At 40.3% G+C, this 21,986-nt stretch overlaps 1 protein-coding gene across 1 annotated transcript; it reads left to right on the forward strand.

The window, feature by feature from the left end:
• The first annotated feature begins 345 nt into the window (after positions 1-345).
• LOC118278681 (agrin) lies at positions 346-9,828 on the forward strand. The gene is made up of 17 exons (XM_050698732.1): positions 346-512; positions 723-870; positions 1,086-1,322; positions 1,502-1,717; positions 1,827-2,039; positions 2,257-2,469; positions 2,783-2,883; positions 3,169-3,283; positions 3,593-3,829; positions 4,253-4,412; positions 4,808-4,976; positions 5,547-5,688; positions 7,298-7,558; positions 7,770-7,916; positions 8,046-8,309; positions 8,647-9,211; positions 9,286-9,828. The coding sequence occupies exons 2-17, from the start codon at positions 744-746 to the stop codon at positions 9,443-9,445; spliced, it is 3,327 nt and encodes a 1,108-aa protein (XP_050554689.1). The 5' UTR covers positions 346-512; positions 723-743; the 3' UTR covers positions 9,446-9,828.
• The last annotated feature ends 12,158 nt before the right edge of the window (positions 9,829-21,986 follow it).

The raw sequence follows: 21,986 nt of genomic DNA on the forward strand, positions 1-21,986 counted from the left end.
CCTAAAGGTAGATAGTCGGTAGGTAAAGCCAAATCAACCGACATACATAAATGTTAATTTTCCCGTTCTGTTTTACTCTTTGGCCATAAATAGGATAATGGAGGCTATAAATTGAGAACAGCTACTATCTACTATAAAAAATAAACGCTTAGCACTTATAACAACGTAGTGTTAATTTTGTATGATCATAAACATTTTAACCCAGGTAGTAGGTACCTACGTACTTACCACGGTGTGTTTGGAGGTTCCAGTTATTGACTAGGTGCCTAAAAGTCCGGTTACATTAATCCCTTTCCCGATGGCCATACTGTAGTGCGCATGCCCGCAGAAGTTCATTCAGACAAGTGCTTCATTCCAGCCTCAGTACTCCTCCGTCGATTGAGGGGACCTCGCGCCTGCCATGACGTTTTGTCTGCAAAAGGAAAACATTCCTTATTTTTAGTATTTGTTGATACGTAAACGTGTTTTTACACCGTCCTCCGGTTTCGTAACATGCAAAAGAAAAATATTAGGTGAGTTAGTTTTAACAACGTCGCAAGATTCTTTTTGATCTGAAAACCTAATTAAGTTTACTTGTAAATATAAGCAAAACCGAATGTTATTATTGATCGTGAGATACCTATTGAATTACAAATAAATTATTAATGCATTCTGCAGATAGTAAATGGCACTACGACCAGTATCAGAGGAATAGCTACCTATGTGCTTTTATGTGTTCGTAGAAAAAAGTGCAATGCGAATATATGATGTGTGATGGTGGAAGCAAGGAGGGCCAAGTGCGGCGAGCCTGTCGGACAATGGTGAGCGTGACACTGCTGCCGCTCCTGGTGCTGGTGGCTGCTGCTGATTGCTGTTATCTTTTCCCCAGCGGTAAGCATGCTGATATTTGGGCAGGTCATCGGATCAGATCAGAATCATCTGCGAAGATTCTGTCGATTTGACCTTGCCTTCCTATGCATGATTTACTCGTTTACTTGACATTTGTGCCAAAAATAAACATTAACTGTTGGAGTCCACACACGTATCTTCGATACCTAAGTAACGTGATGTTGCATAATAAAATTGTCTGACGCTGTGGTGTTCAGACGTTCCGGATCCGTGTCGTGGTGTGACCTGCGGGCCGGGTGCGCTGTGCCGGCCCACGCCCGATGGCCGCGCGTACAACTGCGAGTGCCCCACGTCGTGCCCCAGCTACGGCGACCACGAGGGCTCGCGACCACTCTGCGCAAGCGACGCCCGAGACTACCCTGGCGACTGTGAGATGCGCAGAGCTGCCTGCGAATCAAATACAAATATAACTTTCAAATATTACGGTAAATGCGGTAAGTAATGGATCAGAGACTAATTAATAATGAGAAAGAAACGGGAGCTCCATTTCCTTATTCGCCTGATGGCGCCAATATAGCGTGAGGTCCTGTTTGTCCAATAGACAATTAGCTTGTGTAAAAACTACGTAGTATTCAATTTAGGACAGTCATTCAAGCACTTACCTTCTCTTTAGATCCTTGCTCTGGAGTTACCTGTCCAGACCCTGAAGTGTGTCAGCTGGACGACCGACGGTCTCCTTCCTGTCGTTGTGCGGAACCCTGTCCCCTCGAGTTCTCCCCAGTCTGCGCCTCCGACGGCAAGACCTATTCAAACGAGTGTCAGATGCATCGGGAGTCCTGTCGAGCCAGGAAGCAATTGAAGATTATATTTAAAGGACAGTGCAGTTCTGGTAAGTGAAGCAGAAATTGTTTTCTGCTTTCTAGTGGCACATATTATTTATCAGGCTACCTTTTTACCTACCTAATAAGCCTCTTATAATTTCTATGCATTTTATCCAGGTGTGAACCCTTGTGCCGAGGTAGAGTGTAGGCACGGTGCGGAGTGTCGTGTGGAGGGAGGCGGTGCAGTGTGTGCTTGTCCACCGCCGTGTGAGCCTGTGCTACGGCCCGTTTGCGGCTCGGACTCACGCACTCACGACAGCGAGTGTGAACTGAGGAGAGCTGCCTGTCTACTGGGAAGGGAACTTCGGGTTCTCCACGCAGGAGCTTGTGGTGAGATTTTGCTATAAGATTCTTGGGATTCGTTTTCCAAATAGTAAAGCATTTGTTCAACAGATCGATAACTTTTGACTAATGAAGATGAGTGCGACAATGACACACGCTACTTAATGAGATATGGATGTGTGGTCTGGTCATTACTGTAAGTTTTTCTAGAAGACCAAGAATGTGATAAAGAGCCTTGCTTACCTTCTATTATTGATAAATTCAGGTTCCAACGGCGTGTGTGCTGACCGCGTGTGTCCTCACGGCGGAGAGTGCGTGGCGACGGGCGGTCGTGGTGTGTGTCGGTGTCCACGTTGCTCCAACGAGTTTGCGCCCGTTTGCGGCTCGGACGGGATCTCGTACGGCAACCGTTGCAAGTTGCAGCTAGAGGCTTGTCGACATCGGCGGGACGTACAGGTGCTGTACGACGGACCCTGCAGTAAGTAACGATTTTGTTATCAGAATAGGTTTTTTTAAGGGGGGAAAATCATCCAATGACTTCTCCCGCCTTGGGTGAGGCGGGAGGGAATGTCAGACTCTTACTGACTTAAAACCACGCCGTTCCTTTTCCAGCTTTGAGCCATAGGTTTGGACTATCCTTCTTGTATGGGAAATCTGACTGCATATTTATATGAGTTCCTCAGACTACACTTTGTTGAAATAAAAAGAGAGCTGTATTTCTGAAGTGACTTTTGAAAAATTGGTTTAGCGGTTTTGTCGTACCTAACGTAATAATTAATTTACCGTTACAGACGGGTGTGAAAATAAGAAGTGCGAGTTCTACGCAGTGTGTGAAAGCGACGGGGTCTCTGAAGCGAGCTGCGTCTGTCCCAAGCATTGTGAAGAAGGAACTGTTAGTATGCAATATTCTAAATATATTCAGTAACAGTATATTTTTCTGTGGAGGAAAATCATCCAATGACAGAAGTCCCGCCTCAGGCGAGGTGAGAGTGAATGTCAGACTCTGACTAAAAACCACCCCGTTACTACTCCTGCTTTTCGAGCGGGAGCCTCGGTTACCCCGCTAGGCAGTCCGCAGTTCAGGAGTAGTGTGGAGTGTGGAGTGCGGAGTATAGTAATGAGTTTAGTATATGAAATACCTGTATACATACAATAAGTCCCATACTTAATTTTTCAGGAAACGGAGGAAGTTTGTGGGACAGATAACAAAACGTACAGCAGCGTGTGCGCATTACGTGATACCGCTTGCAAGGAGAAGAGGCGCATCCATATCAAGCACATGGGATCCTGTGGTAAGAGACTTAACATCAGATTAATCTGCTAACATCTACATTTAAGTTTATTTGAGAAGTGCCCATATAAACCTAGGACGATAAAAATCGTTTCTCTTCTTGCAACCAGTTGGTACATTCAGATGCGTATTGTCATTTAATTACTCAGTAAATAAATTGTGGTTTGTGGTATAACTATTACATAATATAGTAGCTAGCGGATCGACTTACTTCTGTCTTATTTAGAATCTCAACTTTATTGTTTTGATTTAAAGTCCAAAATCTAGCCGCGCTGGCCACTGTATCTATCAAATCGAATTTTGTGCTTAGAGTCGTGTGCGGAGATCGTATGCCCGGCGGGCACATGGTGTGCCCGGGGTACGTGTGGCTGTCAGGCAGCCTGCGCCGAGGCAGCTCGGGAGCCAGTCTGTGGAGACAACAGGAGGACATACCCGCACCACTGTGCACTGAGGCGGAGCGCCTGCGAGGCCAAGGCGCGAGGCGAACCACCGCCTCGAGTCGCCTACTACGGCGAGTGTACTGAGCAGGACGAGAATAATACTGCAGGTAAACTGGACAATGATAAATAATTGTTGGTAGTCTACTATAACTCTGTTAGGCATATCTCCTATCTTGGGTTAGTTGACTTAAGTACCTAAGGACCTGTATCCCTTAGAAACCAGAAGGCGTCCACAAGGGTTCTCCATCTAATATCTACTCCCTCTTTTTTTTGAGGAGGGAAAATCATCCAATGGCTTCTCCCGCCTTGTGCGAGGCGAGAGGGAGTGTCAGACTGACTAAAAACCACCCCGTTCCTTCTCCTGCTTAATAATTACATGAGTTTCATAAAAAAGCGAAAAGTAGGTGTTAGGATTAGTATGTTAATGTCACTTTTGCTTACTCCTTTAGCAAATAAAAGGCGTGGTAATGATAATCATAATGTATGTTCTTTTCTATCCTTACTCCTATTTTTATATCATGTCTACACAGATGGTAACCGATCATCGAAGTACACGGACTTGAGCAACGAGATCCGCGCGGGAGACGAGAACGAGAACTCGAGTGAAGCTGTGACCGGCACCGCGGTGTGCGCTCGCGTGCAATGCGCGTACGAAGCTACGTGTGCTGTCGACTCCAATGGACAACCACGGTAATACTTTTTTTAAGGGGGGAATATGTGTCAGACTATTACTGACTAAAAACCACCCCGTCCCCACTAAAGGTAAATCCGCTAAGACCAAGGATATACTTAAGATAATTGTTGTACTAAGAGACTTTAACAATGTCTGAATAGCTGCTGTGCACCAGTAGTAGTATTTGAATCAAGAAGGAACTTACTTATATGAATTATTTGTCACATAAGTTATTAACATACCTACCTATAAAAGTGGTGAAACAGACGGTTAATCTGAAAAAATAATAATAAAAGTTCCCTAATAATATATTATTGTCTCCTGTAATAGTATTAACTTATAAAACTTGAAACGACACAAAATAATTTACATACGGTAGAAACATACTCTAAACAATACCTACATACCTTAGATGCGCATGTCTGTTCGACTGCGCGGCCGCTGCAGCAGCTACGTCGTCGGCTCCAGTGTGTGCGTCGGACCTGAGGCTGTACCCCACTCTATGCCACATGAAGCTTGAAGCTTGTCGCAGACAGGAGGATCTCAGGCTACGACCCCTTCCCGTGTGCCGAGGGTTAGAAGTAAGTATTAAGTATATTTTCCAAAGTGAGAGGCAACAAGTTCACCTATTGTGAATACACTCTTCAGTAATTTAAGATCAGCTTTGCGGAACACACCGCAAAGTGAGGCTTTAAGAGCTTGTCTAGTTGGCGACTTGAACTTGCTTGTCTGTGTGGCAAATATAAATGCTGATCCACCTTACAAGTGTGCAAGTGAGACAGACTCATTAAAATAGTAGTGTGAATATATTTTTTCCGCGACGGAAAGCGACACCAGGAAATATGATAAATTCATAGTAAAATGGTAGCATAAAAAAATCAATTTTTTGCTCTTTCGAAGATTGGGTTTTATGGAAAAATTTACTGCTTTAATTAACTACAAATAAAAAAGCCTCTGCTTGTTCTGTGGGTGTAATAAGAGTTGACTGCTTATTATGAACATTTAACACAGGCCAAGGAGCTGTGTTCTCTGATAAATTCCTATTTAGAGGAGGCTCGTAGTCCAGTTGTGGATTATCATGACCTATTCATGTTGATGACGTAAACGCTTACTGTTCTCCAGTTTCTTTAGTATTATTTCACTCTTCACAGTTCAGGCCTTGTGGTGACGATGAGCCACTGACGGATGCTGAAGGCAGGCCCATCGATTGCGGCGGTGGTCCTCACAGGAAGGACTGTCCAGTCGGTAGCTACTGCCATCACACTGCTAAAGCTGCCCGGTGCTGCAGGAAAGGTGACTTTATTTGTTCCTAAAATAAAGCTTATTTTTGGTTCAGTTGACACAATTTTCGTTTGCAAATGTTAAAAAGTTTAAAATAATCCGATACTAGCTACTTCTACGTGTTTTCACCTGCTCTATTCAGCTCCTATTGATTGTAGCGTGCCTTCCCCGATAAATGCACTGTCCAATTCTAAAATAATTATTCAAATCGAACCTGTACTTTCAGAGATTAGCGCGTTCAAACAAACAAACTCTTCTCAGTCTCTTCTTCCGGTTTATGAATTACTTAATAAAATTGAGAATATTACCTAATGAGAAAGAGAATTATGTGGTAAGCAACTGAAGTGAATCTACTTACTTATCAACCTTATGACAACGATTTAGAAAAACGTGCAATAATCAAGAATACACTTCTTACAAAAAAAAATAACCAAGTGTAAACTAATTAATAATCAAGAATCCCCATCCTTACAAAACAAAACAATGCGAGAGTGAACTAATTGTGACTAATAACACTCGTTTCGAAACATGCAAATGCAAAGAAACATATTCAAGCGCATCGTATGTAGATTTATCCTAATTAAATCGATTTGCATTTGTTTGGTGTCGAATGGCGAGTGAAAAAACGAACGTTATATTGAGCAGTACCTTTAGTACGAGTTCGCATTAATCGAAACAAGAGCGCGTCCGGTGCTCTGATTGGTTGGTTCATTCATGTTGGCCAATCAAAACCGAGTACGAGTTTGCTTATATTTAAATTTATCAAAACGACAGCACTTCAGCGCTTTGGTTGGTTGGTTCATTCGCGCCGGCCAATCAGTATCCTTACTACGAGTTTGCTTTACGTTTAAAGTAATCGAAACGAGAGCGCGTTCGGCGCTCTGATTGGCTGGGTCGAATAAACAAACCAATTAGAGCGCCGAACGCGCTCTCGTTTCGTTTTCGTTCAGCGTAAATCAAATTTGGACTAAGGGTACAGAACGTTGAACGCATTCTCGTTTCGTTTTCGTTCAGCGTAAAGCAAACTGGTACTAAGGTTACAGAAAGTACACAAAACAAACAGAGGCACGGCTATATAGTAGTATTGTTTGCATAATTTATTTAGAAAGTTGCATCGCCCAAGACAAATAACGAGCTATTTACATATTTACCTGATCTATTTATGGTAGGTGAAGTGAAAGATGTTAGGTTGGTACTGATCGCGGCGGTGGCGGTGTTTGGAAATCACACATCGTTTTATAATGAAGATATGTTGTGATTTCATTAGCGGGGATTGACGTCTCAATTTTGGTCGTAGGATGGTGTAGGTTGTGTAGTACTTAAGAACGTTTGACAAATTAGTGGTATAGGTGTTAGTTTTTAGAAAATAATGTAGTTTTTTATTGTTACGTTAATTGATTTGATTTGTTAAAAGATATCGACGTTTTTTATTTCTATATAAAACCTTTTTTTCACGGTTTTTAGTTATTTATTATTTTGTCGTATTGGCATTGATTTTTTACCTTTGGCTGAATACAATACATACCAGTACCTACTGCCATATGCCCTTTACATCATCATGAATGATAACACAGTAATTCTTGTTTCAAGCCGTTGTTGTTAAAAATGGTTTCTGTCACAGATAAAGCAGTAGTCGAGAAGAAAGGTTGCCAGGAGTCGTGGCACGGTTGTTGCGCGGACGGAGTGACTCCGGCTCGAGGGCCGGGTGGTGCCGGATGCCCCGCCGTGTGCGGCTGCCACCGGCTCGGATCCGTTAACGAGCAATGTGACGAAGAAGGACAATGTGCCTGCCGACCCGGTGTCGGTGGCCAGAAATGTGACCGCTGCGAACCTGGTTACTGGGGGCTTCCTAGAATCGGCACCGGACATACTGGTTGCATACGTAAGTGATTGATGGGATTATGCAGTTATTGACTGCATGTCCGGGGTCTTTAGAATTTTAATTATGTGTAGTGATAATATCGGCTGTTGTTACGTTGCTACTTTTTTAACGTTTTGTTGGATTGATTAAGAAGACAATCAAGTGATGAAGAAGACGATCACGTTTCAGTAGATATAATCTATTGAATTATTTAAAATTTCCATCGTTCCAGCTTGCGGTTGCTCTGCGTTCGGATCAGTACGGGAGGACTGCGAACAGATGACAGGTCGATGTGTTTGCAAGCCAGGCATACAAGGACAGAAGTGTACCGTCTGTTCCAACCACGAACATACGCTGGGACCTAATGGCTGTTTTGATCGTGAGTACCTATTCCTTTAATAATGAATGATGCAAATAAAAGGTGGATAATTAAATATAAATATAATGGAAATAAAACTGAAACACACGAGTTCTTAAATCGATTTTCATATTAACATTTTTTCAACAGCGGAATCTACTCAACTGCCGGCGACCAACTGCGACCACATGACGTGTTACTTCGGCGCGCACTGCGTGGTCCGCAGCGGGCTGGCCGCGTGCGAGTGTGGCACGGGCGAGTGTCCGCCGGTCGACGGGCCCTCGGTGTGCGGCAGCGACGGCCGCACGTACCTGTCGGCCTGCCACCTGCGCACGCACGCCTGCCGCTCCCAGTCCGACGTCGTGGTGCAAGCCTTCGGCCCCTGCAGCGAGGAGGCGCCCCACGTGCGCCGAGGTAGTCGCGCCAGTAGGTCCAACCGCTCGTCCCTCACTCGGCAGAATAGTGACCTCCACACCGACACGCACGTGGACCCCGACAAAACATCGCTCAAAGACTTCGAGTATATCAAACAAAGCCCCAACTCACTGCAGTTCACTGACGCTTCCGTAGACACCAGCGATAGCGGCAAACCCGACAGTCCTGAACCCGAGCTCACTTGTATTGACATACTCCCGCCAATTGGATATCGCTAGACTTGTAAGCTAGAAATGTTGTAGAAATCATTTTGTAGTAGAATATTTGATTTATAATAAAAAGTCAGATTTAATATCGTTCAATTGATAATTCGCAGAAAAAACGTACACTCATTCTAGTAGTGTTATAGAGAATAACGTCGAAGGGAACTGTGCCAAATCTGGCAAAGACAACAACCAGCCCGTCGTTGAAGACGTTGAAGAAGAATTCGAGTCTAACGAAGTGGATGACTATTCAATGTACGAAGAATATTTAGAGGAAAACAACCGCGACATGTACGAAGTACCATTGTTCGATGGGCAAGCGAGACTGACGGCGCGCGCGAGGTTTCCTGCCAAGCGGTTCGACATTTGGGCTGAGGTTTCTGCCGTTTGCGGTAGAGGCGCATTAGTGAGTGCTTCCGGTACGAGGGACCATTTGTGGCTTGGGTTTGTGGAAGATAGGGCTGTGTTACGGTGGGACGCCGGCAGTGGGCCATTTGAATTGCACACCGGAAAGGTTAAAATTGAGGGGAAATCCAAAGTATCTGCGAGGAGGTACAAGAAGGACGGAGTATTAAAGCTAGGATCTTCAGTGGCGAGGGGATCTTCACATGGACGAATGAGTTCGTTGGATGTGGATCCTTACATCTACATCGGTCATCCTCCGGAGAATGTTACAAAGTTAGCACTGTTTGCATTTATGTGAAATTTATTTTAGTCAGAAGACAGTTATTTTATTTAGTTACTTGGTGCAGATTGTCAGGGGCGTCAGGTATTCAAGGCTTCGTGGGTTGCATACACAGGCTGCGAGTGAGTGGACGTGACCTGATCCCTCCATCCCGAGGCCTGACCGTCACTTCCTTCGGACTAAAATCCTGCACTCCGCATAACTTAGCTCGGGTGGTATGTCCATGACGACTTGAAAATAATATGTATCTAGTAAATGCAAGAATTTTATTATATTATCAACGATGAAACACATCGATTGTTTTGTTTTTATTTCAAATAATTTATTGCAAGTTACTTATTACAGCTGTTAAAGTAGTCATTCAGTAACTGTTAAATGTTTTAAGAGTTTTAATGTATCTAGAGATTGTATTGTAAGTAACATATTTGATCTAACTTCACCTGTACTGAGTATTTCCTACTACTAACTACTATGCTATATCTTGCAATGTGATATTCGTGTAACTTCATACAGTTTCTATAGCTGTAACATATTGTTATCTTTGACATATCTAATTCTATGCATTTTATAATAAATTATCTCCTTTTATATAATACAGTTATTTGAAATATTTATGTGTTTCATTGAGTATGCAAATAGGGAAGGTATCAGTTTACTTATAGAGTGCCCATCGCCGTCGGCCCAGACCACCCTTTCCGATACAATGTTTACTTTCTATTCGTATCCTGTGAAAGGAATCGTATTTTATCAACCTGTTGGAATATAAAAATATACTTAGGAAAATGTATAACGTTGGTCGAAGAATGCATAATAATCAGCTCGGAACCACGTTGTTGAAAGTGATAAAGGAATTGTCAAGCATGGTTCGATTTATGGGGAAGGCAAGATTTTTTAAACGTTTCCCTACACTAGAATTTTTCCTGTTTTGTGGGTGTGTTAATAAACATATAAGTTTACATACAAACGATACCCAAACCCGCAACAACCATTTTTGTGGATTACACACAGAGTTGCTCGTGCGGGAATCCAACCCGTTACACGTTGCACGGCAGCTGGTTGCCCAGTCACTGAACCAACCATGCAGTCAGACTGCATTAAGACTATAAATTTTTTCTGTAGTAACACAATGATTTGAGTAAAACTAATTAATGAAAAGTGCGTGTACCGTAAACACGCTTCGGCGTTCCCCTTCCAGAAAGAAAATCTATAATATTATGTTAATTAATTAAGTCAATAACAGCAATTATACCGCGGAACCAGTGTAAGTATATTATTTAACTTATAATAGACCTCCCTCCGTTTCATTGCCGGCCCATTATTTTCTTATCAACGTTTCACCCCCACTTCTCTTTTCATAATCCTCCCTTATCGCTGCCTAGTCTATAAAAGCCGGGGACTTCAAAATTTAAAACCATTATTCTGTCGCGGTAACGAGTGGAAGTCGTCAAATTGTTTTATAAGTTTTTAACGACAATATTTAATAGGTGTTTGATGTTTATCTGAAAGTCATTAAGTATTGGAGTACCGAGCGAGGTACCGTATATTTTTGACGGAATGTTATTGATTTATTTGGTTGTTATTTTTATTTCGAGTTTTGATGATAAGTGACCGCCTAGTTTTTTAAATTTGAAGTTAATGACAGAACAACTATTCTAAATAGTAAGTAAAAAGCTTTAGTTTATTTTTGTAAAATAGACCCAAAGTTACATTAGATTAGAGAACGTTAACCGTGATCCTTGATTAGATACGAGGACGGCACTGCGATTGTGTTCAATACCTAATGCATTTGGGAAAAATATCGTAGATTAATGATACCATAGTATTTTATAATGTATACTATGCCAATTCTATTATAACAGAGACTCAAAACAAATTTGGATTCGACCACACGTTCATACAATCAACGTAAATCGAGAGAAAGTGTTTTTTACAACAACAGTCTCCAACTCCTCACATTAGTCACATGTCGCGGACAGCAAGTAATAAACTCGCCACTCTAACAAATTAAAAAAAACTGCCATTTTGTGAATAAAAATATAACGTTTACAAAATAAATGGTACGTTCGTGTCATAAAATATTTCAGTTTCAACACAAACCTTCCATTTATTACGGGAGAAAAGTCGTTGTAGTCGACTGTTGAGTTAGGTACAGTCAGATATATAATGTTTAGCTGGCGAGTGTCGCCCCCTAGTCATTAAGATTGAGGTGAGCCACATGAGCACTGAGCATGAGCACTCACTTAGGCGGCAGACATTAATTTCCTCATAACAGTCGTTTAGCAAACCGCCTGTGTCGCAGTAATATTGCTAAAAGCCTCTATTCATTATTTCTCTACCCCCCTACATCGCTTAAACGCTATCGTATTGATGTGACTTTCTGCGAGAAATGGGATGATGGAAATTAAGGTGCCTTGAGCCACAGATTTCGATATTATCTCCCGCTAAGCCGACGTAGTTGTTAGCCGGAATGTAATCCGCAACGTAGGTATTCCTTTGGGAATATATTAATAAGATTTTCTTTTGTTGTCAGCTTCTGTACGTAATGCGACGCATATATCATCTATCTATAAATGCATGTAGTGCGGTAATGTGCTTGGGGCATCTTTTTCCCGATAGTGGAGTATGAATAGAAGCTGAGTTGTGTCACACGCGTTCATTACTGTGAATAATTAATCTCTGCGAGGTGCGGTAAAAGCATTCGTCGTCAACCACCTATGTCTGCACACCGCACGTCGTTACCGGCTAAGTGCTTATGAAGTATTTGTTAAGAATGACAACAGAATAGATGCCTATTTAGTACCGAAGCTTTAAAGAAAGGGTCGGGGTCGAGGGTCGACCGGTTAAAACGGTGTAACAAAGGGGAGTCTGAGAGTGGTGTAGTGGAACCTGCCGCCCTCTACTTATTATGATCATATTTATGTCTACTCCCGGTTATTATTTAGAGTCAGCAAAACTTGTAAAAGGCTTTTCCTTTTATTTTAATTATGTTTGTTTTAATTATTCCCTAATGTGAATCATATGTATTTGATAGGATCGTAGATCAAATTACATTTGCTGATTAAAATATAATGAATGTGTGCTTTCAAAGTAATTATTGTTTGTTTTTCCATCGTGGTATATCATTTTTGTTTATGTCAAGGTCCTTGCTGTTTATTTTATTCGGTTCATCTTGTTCAAGTTGTGTCGGTCGATAAATTCTTTGCGGTAATAAATATTTTTCCAAAATTTCTATAAAGCAAAAATATTCCGTATGTTTAAAGAGACTGAGTCGGAAATTCGTTGAAGACTCGAATGTCTTCGCAATGCCTATTTAGCTGGAGCCTTGGCTATATAATGTGTTGTTCCCTACATAACGTTTTCATAGGAAGCGCCTAGTACACGACATTGTTAGAATTTTCAAACGGGTTAATATCAAGAGCGGCTGAGGAATGTTTAATTACCGCTGTGACATCCTGCGAGCGAGGCGCGGAGACAGTTGGCGCTAACATAGCTTGCCGCATGCCTATATAGGCTTTTCAACGCACGTCTTATAATTGTGTGATGTAACTACGTATTAGCCGAACGCCTGTTTGATGTCTCAGCCAGAGCTTTGTCTGAACTTGCACAATGAATAAATGATTAATGGCAAACACACGGCACAGCTGTTCGAGTTGATTTGCAAAAAGTTGTTACTCGCATGTTCGTGTACGCCTAGCGTGTTTAAAAAGCAATAAAATTCTAAATACATAGAACAGCAACAGGTTATGAAGTCGCGGGCAATTTTTCATAAGAGCGCAACGCGAGCGTTCTCATAGATTTCACTCTTGGCGAGGAATTAGCGCGAAAGCCACGACAATTATTTACGACGTTTCCAGTGCGGAATTACAGCCTGCCGCGCCACCGCGGCCTTTTATGTTTATTCACGGGTTATAATTCCCGGGCGTAGAGGATTATTTGAAAACGTAAACGGAGGTGAACCCATATTTCACGCCACACGTCGGGTGCCAGTTGAAAGTAATCACTACAAATATGTCGAAAATGATCCGAGTACTCGTACACGCTTAGACGAGAGGTTAGCGCGCCCTCATTTGTAATGCACTGACAGAATGCATAATGCAATGCGGATTTGTTTCAGCCCAGCTGCTGAGTTCGTTAACTGGCTGCGGGATTGTCATTGACTCAACATCTTTATATACATGAACACGAACATATGATATGTTTAATTTACAAGATACCTTAAGTCAAGTCTGCAAAATATGATTTTGTTTCCTTAACACTAATTTGTTGGCCACAAACTTCAGACACTTATTGATGATTGTCGTCGTGATCATAAATATGGCTCGGCAGCGGTAACACCTATCGGCAATAATAAACGGTGGCCATAACTACGTACGAATGAGTATTTACAGGAAATGCAAATGATCAAGGTGTCAAATAGCGACCATTAAATTTGGATAACGCAGCTTACGTTTATATTTCGCACGTAATCCGGCCGACGTGTAAAATACGGCGCGTCAGTAAATATTAAACTCTGCAATAATTTCGCTTGTGTCAGTGTCATAAATATTGTCCAGAGATTTTCATATTAATTGCAGCTCCACTAGAGCACCTCTGAACGCATGAATTTTAATTTTATAACCCTTGTTTACATCGACCTTTGTAAAAGTATCGCACTCATTGGTTCATATGGAGAGAGGTTTGAATAAAACGTGTCTGTGTGGTTCAATTGATGTTTTAGTAGCTATAAACTGGTCTTGTTGTCGTTTGTCTATCGCAAAATTTTTTCTCGAAGATTTAGGATAAAATTTAGAAGAATTGTAAGTGGATGCATCTAACACAACTATCTAATATTCAAGTGAGAGTAAACAATAAAAGAACATTCTGTTTTTAAACTGGTGTTTTCTACATTATTTTCACAATCTGTTTACTTGGAATTAACCTCAAACGTAACTTCTGACAATCACACGGCGAAGGTTGAACAAATTACTCGTAATTGTCTTTTACAAATTATGCTGCGGCACAACTGTAAGTTTGCAAGTAAAAACGAAGAGAACGGTCCTCGGTGCTCGAGCAAGAACACCAATTGATTTTTGATGTCGCCGGCGCTCATGATAATGATTCACTGGCCCACTACTTAGTACCCACAGCAATTGACTGACAAAAACTTTATTTATCGACGAAGTTTAATAAGCGCGCAGTGTAAAAGGATCTTATACCGAACGATCATTACCTGTGATTGATTGAATTGAGTTCGCCGTTAGCTGATAGTTTAATTATTATTTATTATCGTCGCACCTCTGCCGCACGCGGTTACCTCTGTAATTATGAGGTTCAATTTAATGAGATCGCCGGATCATTGCCTGTGAGTTTTGTACGTGTTCTAGTATTACGTATCCTACACCACCGATGGTGCTGAAATCAAATTATCACCTTTTTTGTTGCATTCCAGTCGGTACTTAATCAATTAAAATATTCTACGTACTTAACATCGAGTCTACTGACTAATGTTATTTTTTATAGATCTTGAATCACACTCGTGTCCTATTTAATATTATAGTTCTCGTATATCACGACACACGTTTGTCCAGCACTACATTAAATTTTATAGAGACATTTGGGTTACAGATGGGCTCTCTATAAAGACGTGGATAGGAAAACATTAGTTCGTTTTCTAGCTCGACAAATCAAGATAGTGTCGCGATAAACGTCGCATCCAATCACCCGGTGTCCTGTTACCAGGTGCGTGGTGTTATTTACGCGAGACCAATCAGTATGTAAATATGTAGGGTAGGTGAATGTTCTGGAGTGAGTGGGCAGAGGCCCTGCGCTGTGCACAGCCTCCGGCGCGCCCTGCGCTCGTGCGCACGCTTATGACACCGCTCCTAACGTTGCAAATCCTGCAGTGACGTGCTTGCCGTATCTGATAAATGCGACCGGGCCGGGAAATAAATGTGTTTACTTATCAGGACGGTCAATCCAGTAATCGTTTATTTACACTGACGATGGGACTCGCGTGGTTTATATTGCTGATGTTTGCGCTGGACACGGTGACCACAGACGCGCCGCGCGCCCGCCTGCCTCCCGCCGTCTCTGCGTGCAACACGAGTGTCAGCTACAACAAAGTGCTGCTGAAACACGTCACCCTCCTGTCCAAGTACGTGTTTACGGGCAAAGTGTTTGGTGTAAAATCCGGTTATAATGGAACCCGAATTTACAAAGTGAACATACGCCGGGTATTGAAGGGTGATTTAAATGATATAGGTGTGCTTGTGAAGTTCGGAACCGCAAAGTCTTTACGCTTCAGTGACGCCACGATTTTCGTGGAGAGCTCTAGTATATCGTGTCCACCTCTACGTGTTCGCACATACGGTATATTTTTAACTGAAAAGCGACGAGAAGGAGGTACTTTGTGGCTTAGCTTGGTAATAGAACCTCTGGTGTTGACGTTAAGGAGTATAGGAATAATCGAGGCAGTCGTCAAAGGTAAGATATATTTCATGATTGTTATGGCTGTCTATTGTATCCGAAACTGCAACTCCATTTAGAATGTGGAATATATGATGTGATATAACTTACAAATGGGACTAAAGTTGTTCGTTATTGCTTGTAAAGTATTGTCACAGTAAGAATGCGCTAAATATCGTAAATTATCCGGTACTTGGAAGAGAGCGCGTAAATCAGGAACCAGTTTATGAGTCCGTGTTGTTTTAATAGTGGTGCGTAAATAAGCAAGTAGGCGGCAATTAGTCGGGGGGCGGGGCGAGTGTCAGCGCGGGCCGCGACGTCACCGGCCAACTTATGGCTACCTGTTACTGGCCACTACAGACTCGCCAGACTCCCCGCAATATCGATATTGCTGACCATTTTAATTTTACATAAAGTGCAGTTTTCTTTTAAACGGGCCGTTATTTAAGTCTATCAAAATGTAAATGAAATAGAATGCTGATTGATTTATTGCAAGTTTTGGACTTATTGAAAAGGAGTTGTTGTGAGCTGGTAGCAAAAAAGTTACTGCTTTTAAGGACAAGCAATATTGTGCAGTAAGTATCTGTTCTGTGGGAATAATAAAGCTGGATAGTTAATCTCTAAGGTACGGCAATTTCTAGAGATAACATTCAGATTTTAATTTGGTTGTCTCAATTTTAAAGAACAATGTTTACGACACTGGGAGCACAAAATCTTTTTTTATAATATAAGCCGGTAATCGAGCAGACGGATCACCTGATGGTAAGCAATCGCCGCCGCCCATGGACACTCGAAACACCAGAGGCGGTACAAGTGCGTTGCCTTTTGGGGGTTAGAAATTTAAGGATTGTTGGGGAATTGGGGATTGGGAAGATTTAGAAGGGGGTAATTGGGCCTCCAATAACACAACGCAAGCGTTGTTTCACGTAGGTTTTCGGTGAGGCCGTGGTATCACTTCGATCGAGCCGGCCCATTCGTGTCGAAGCATGGCTCTCCCACACTTAAAATCGATGTATTCATAGGATCTAAAGCTAGTTTTTCAAAATGTTTAGTTAACATTAAAGTTGTAATATCCATTGCTTACAGTTATGGACGCGTAGGAAGGTAGGAAAGCTTTGTGTATTGTGGTTAGGTAAAGGTTAAATATCGCAGTTACTATCAAGCAGTGAAAGGTTCCTGCTTAGCGCCCACGGCTACTAAATTAGTTGGTTTATATAAATTGATACTTGCGTTTACTTATTTATACTTATTGTAATGCAATATCGAGTATAATGTATGTATGTAGATATGTCATCTATGTATTTGCAAAAGGTTAGTTTTATATACTTAATTGGAAGTGAAGAGGAGTTTGTAAGTGTGTGTAAATGATTATTGGGATTTTAGACATTTTACATGGTTTGTATTTGTAGGCGGCACTTTAAAAAAAAAACCATTCTACACACTATGATTTTCTCCTGTGTCGCGGGTGCGTTTACAAACATACAAGTTCAAATACACATGACACCCAGACTCGAAACAACAAATTTTGGTTTACACTAAGAGTTGCTCCGTGCAGGAATCGAACCCGCTACACGTTACGCGGCAGCCGGTTGCCCGGTCACCGCACCAACCGAGCAGTCAGTCAAACTATATTTTACTGAATGTAAATATTTTATCAATACGGAAATGTTAAACCAATTTTACCAAGGTATGTTTTAAACTAAAAACAATAAAGTGGAAAAAGTATTTAATAAAATATGCGCAAACTGTGCAACACTTCACGTCGAAACATTACAAAGTCGACAAAAAATGTGAGCGCAAATTTTTTAATAAATAAAAAATCAATTCCCGTTGAACATGTAATGCGGGGTAACTACGGGAGAATATTAAATTTTCCACGCGCATGTCTCCGTGAAGTTCGTCGTGTTTTGAACTTTGGTTTACCTGCCCTGCACCAGATATTAATATTATGAAAACCACGGCTCCATACCAACTTTTGTAGGTAAATAGATGAATTTGACTACGGGACTACCTTCCGTCAACTTGGATGCTTGAATACAAGTTGCGCTTTATTTATTTACTTATTCCTGCATCTTCGGGCTGTTTCTCAACTAATATTAGTGATGGCTTTACTGTGTTTTCGTTTTCATGCATATTTTCTTTAAAAGGTTATTAGATCTGCTACTGAAGTAGCTGGAGCTGTGTTTTTTTACGTTTAATGCAATTTGTTTGTGCAATGTGGCGTGGAGGTGTTCTGTTTTGTAAGTATTGGAGCGTAGGTTGTATGTTTATTAGAAAGAAAGGAAATGTTATCTTAAGGCAAAAATGGGTAGGTATTATTTTCAAATTAGTTTCTGTCAACGGTTTTGCTAGCGTTACCGTGGTATAAAAAGTATCCTATCACTCAATTCAGCTCATACTTTATCAGTATACCGAATTTCATCAAAATTAGTTCATTAGTTTCAGCGTGATTGACGGATAAAACAATCAAAATTTTTATATTTATCATATTAGTGTGATGTTTTCAAACATTAGTTATTATAAAGAGTGCGTTTGAAATAGTTAAACTAAAAATTTAAGATTATGTTTTGGCCTACAATTTCATTCAGCTTCTTCTCATGGACACATAGGAAAAGTTATGTGTGGAAATATGTATCTAAAAACCTTTCACCTTAGCAGCTTTTCATCGAAACAATCCTAGTTTGGTGTGTACTGTGTCCGTTAGAAAGCAATATCAGTTCTAATCTCATTTCTTACCCTGCCTGCCATTTTATAGGCTCTTAACACAGACTTTTACGAAGTGATATATCAGTATCTAGTATCCATGGCGATTCTCTTTATTGTACAGGAATTATTTTGTTGCAAACGGCATGGGAGGACATTGTTGCTGGGTTGATAGTCAATTGTTGGCACCTATGTTTACCTACTAAACATTTTATAGTATAACGTGTGTTCTAAGTGTAGGAGAGCCATGCTTCGGCACCTCATTCACACAACGAAAAACAACGCAAGCGTTGTTTCACGTCACTTTTCTGTGAGGCCGTGGTATCACTTCGGTCGAACCGGCCCATTCGTGCCTTTGGCCACGCTTTGGCGTGGGAACACTTAAAAAAACCATATGAAAGAAAGAGAAAGAAAGAAAGATATATATACTTGTGTCCTTTATGTATTTTTCAAAGTAAAGCTGTACCTCACAATATATGTGAGAATTATCCCATTAAATCCGGTAACAGTAAATTATTTCGCGAACCTTTGTTCCGTTTACCACCTGATTATGAAGAATAAACCGAACTTCTGACAATGACTTATTCGCCAAGTTATAAAAACTTGGGTCGTGAGGATTTTATGTTCATTTCTGTATTATATTTCACACATGGTCGTTGTTAAGATTATAAGAAAACATAAAGTTTGACGGCCGATGTTTTATGTCGGCGCGGGCGACTGTCTGATTGCCGCCATTGCGGTGAGCTCGATTTTTAAACTAGGTTATATTGTTTTAAAAACTAGGTTATAAGTAAGTTTATACTAAATAATGTGTGAAAAACCATCCACGTTTTATATTTGGTTCATTTCATAATGTAGGTTATTATTCTATAAAATTCAGTAATTACAAAAAGTCGTAAAAAAAGAATACTTATTCTTAAATTTTCAAACTTTAACTGCCATTTTAATATTTTTTAACAGTGGTTCACTTAGTATGTGCGTAGACATTAATGAGTCATTAGCATTAGACATTAGCAAGTCTCACCGGCAAATTATTACCTTTTCTAGGTACTTTGCTCTATACTTACTTTACTTTTGTTTACTTCTCTCTTCTTAATGAAAATACTATACTGTCATAATCAATGATTACTACTTACATTTGCTTAAACGAATGTGAATACCAACACAAACCAGATATGGTTTAATGGTGCAAAAATATGTAAAACTGTATTGATATGTAACAAATTAATAAAAAAAGAAACAATCATCTTCATGAAAAAGTTGTACGAAGAATTCACACACTACTAAAATAAATCCGTTCATTCAAATAACTACGCGATAACGTTCTCATTGCTATTTCTTAACAATAATGAGCATTCTGACTTTATAGATTTCATCTTTAGTCATTGAAAGGATGAGATTATGACGCCAATAAATAGCAACGCCTCCACGAGTACAGACGGCAACATAAATCTGAGGCATCAATTTAATAAAGAGGGTTATGAAAGTTCTGTCCAATCAGCGTTCATACGAAACTTGGACACGGCTAACTACCACCCATTCACTGCATACATGAAAACCTTTTCTTCTTGATAATATATCTTAACGGTCTAGCTATAATCTTGATCAAAAATATAGGAGACCTCACCGCGTAGGAGTGTGTATAATTTTAATGCCAACTACACTCAAAGGCCAAGCTATAGGAACTGCTATCGTTGGCTAGTTGGTAATCTATCCACTCCTACGACACTAACGACTTTCCTGGAACTGTGTAATTACCTGCTTGTTGTTGTCCGTGTGTTCGCTAAATGATTTAACTTTACATACATAAAGGTAGAACATATTTACAATGAAAATAAGCGTCCACTTTGACGGGCATTGATTCACGGTCATTAGGAAGATTGCCTGCAGTAGATATTTATGTTTATGTAAATACAATTATAATGGCTATTGCTACTCCTCTATTAGTTTTACTGCGCCATAATTTGCTGTGGTTATACTGATTGCCAGTAGCAAATAGCTGCGGTTGTAAAGATTAAGCAGCATCAAGTTTTTAAACGAATTAACTGGCAATGAGAAATATTAGGAACAACGTAAGACAGGAAGCTTTAATGTCTGAAGTTCTCAGGTTGTTAAAGTTGATGATCGAGTTCGTTTCCACTCTGACTAACTTGGGCTCCTTCGGGATAACATTGTGAACTATAAACTCTAGTCAGACCACATCGCGAGTCCATGTCTGTAGCTTGTTTATTACCAGGTCGGACCTTTAGGCGCTTTTAAATGAAAATGTCCGTATTCTCGTTACATAATTAACTCGTACTGTGTGTCATTAAAAAGGAGTGACGGGAGGAGCATTGGAATCGACGAATTTATCGGACATAAATCGGTCTTCCATAATTGTTTATGTGGGATTAATTGTCCGGCGTGGGACGGTTTGCCTATGGCGGCGGCGGCGGCGTTCGGTTCTTGTATTATATCAGTGAACTGACGCGAGATTCAATTATAAGCACTGCAAACTGACAGCCAGCGACTGATCAAATGCATAAAATTCTTCGTCTTGTTTGCTTTTTTACATATAGACGTATGAGCAATTTGCATGCTCGTCGCTCATCGTCTTTAAAAGCTTTTTAATTTTATTGGATTGATTTTAGGCTAGCCGCACACACTCAATAATATTGTCAATGCAAGATTGTCAATATCTTCATCAATAAAATGATCCCCGCACACTACACAATATTATTGTCAATTTTTCATGGTACAATCTGACTCAGTCGATCCGCAGCTAGATTCATGTGCGCACGTTGAACATAATGGAAAGAAAGAAAAAAGTCGTTGCATTGAGTATTGCATTAATTTTACTAACTAAAAAAAGGCAATCAAGAAAGAAACGATGGATTAAGGACTGGATGAGAAAAAAGCTGGATTAAATCACTTTAATCTAATAAATGAAGTACTACTACTAAATTAAAAATTAATTAAAAAAATATTATAAGTAATTATTTATTTTTTTATTAAGTATGAATTATTTTTTTTCTTTACGTCTTCTCTTGTACTAGGTATTTGATTTGATTTTTTTTATAAATCTCGAGCAACTTATCAAGCGCATTATTTTTCTTAACTGTATCACGATATGCTTTGCAGGATGTATTCAATAATTCTGGATAAGTTTCCCATGTTTTAATAAACACTGACAAATAGTGTTTTTCCGTAAGGGTACTATTATCAACAGTATCAACACAATTTTCGCTTTGGATACTGTTTTCGTCTTCCATTTTGAACAAATAACACGAACGTCCGCCTGCCTTGAAATCTTTTCCTCAACTAAGGCTAGCCGCACACACTCAATAATATTGTCAATGCAAGATTGTCAATATCTTCATCAATAAAATGATCCCCGCACACTACACAATATTATTGTCAATTTTTCATGGTACAATCTGACTCAGTCGATCCGCAGCTAGATTCATGTGCGCACGTTGAACATAATGGAAAGAAAGAAATAAGTCGTTGCATTGAGTATTGCATTAATTTTACTAACTAAAAAAGGCAATCAAGAAAGAAACGATGGATTAAGGACTGGATGAGAAAAAAAAGCTGAGTTAAATCACTTTAATCTAATATATGAACTACGAGTGAATTTGT

The sequence above is a fragment of the Spodoptera frugiperda genome, chromosome 15 (assembly GCF_023101765.2).
Source record: "Spodoptera frugiperda isolate SF20-4 chromosome 15, AGI-APGP_CSIRO_Sfru_2.0, whole genome shotgun sequence".
Taxonomy (NCBI): domain Eukaryota; kingdom Metazoa; phylum Arthropoda; class Insecta; order Lepidoptera; family Noctuidae; genus Spodoptera; species Spodoptera frugiperda.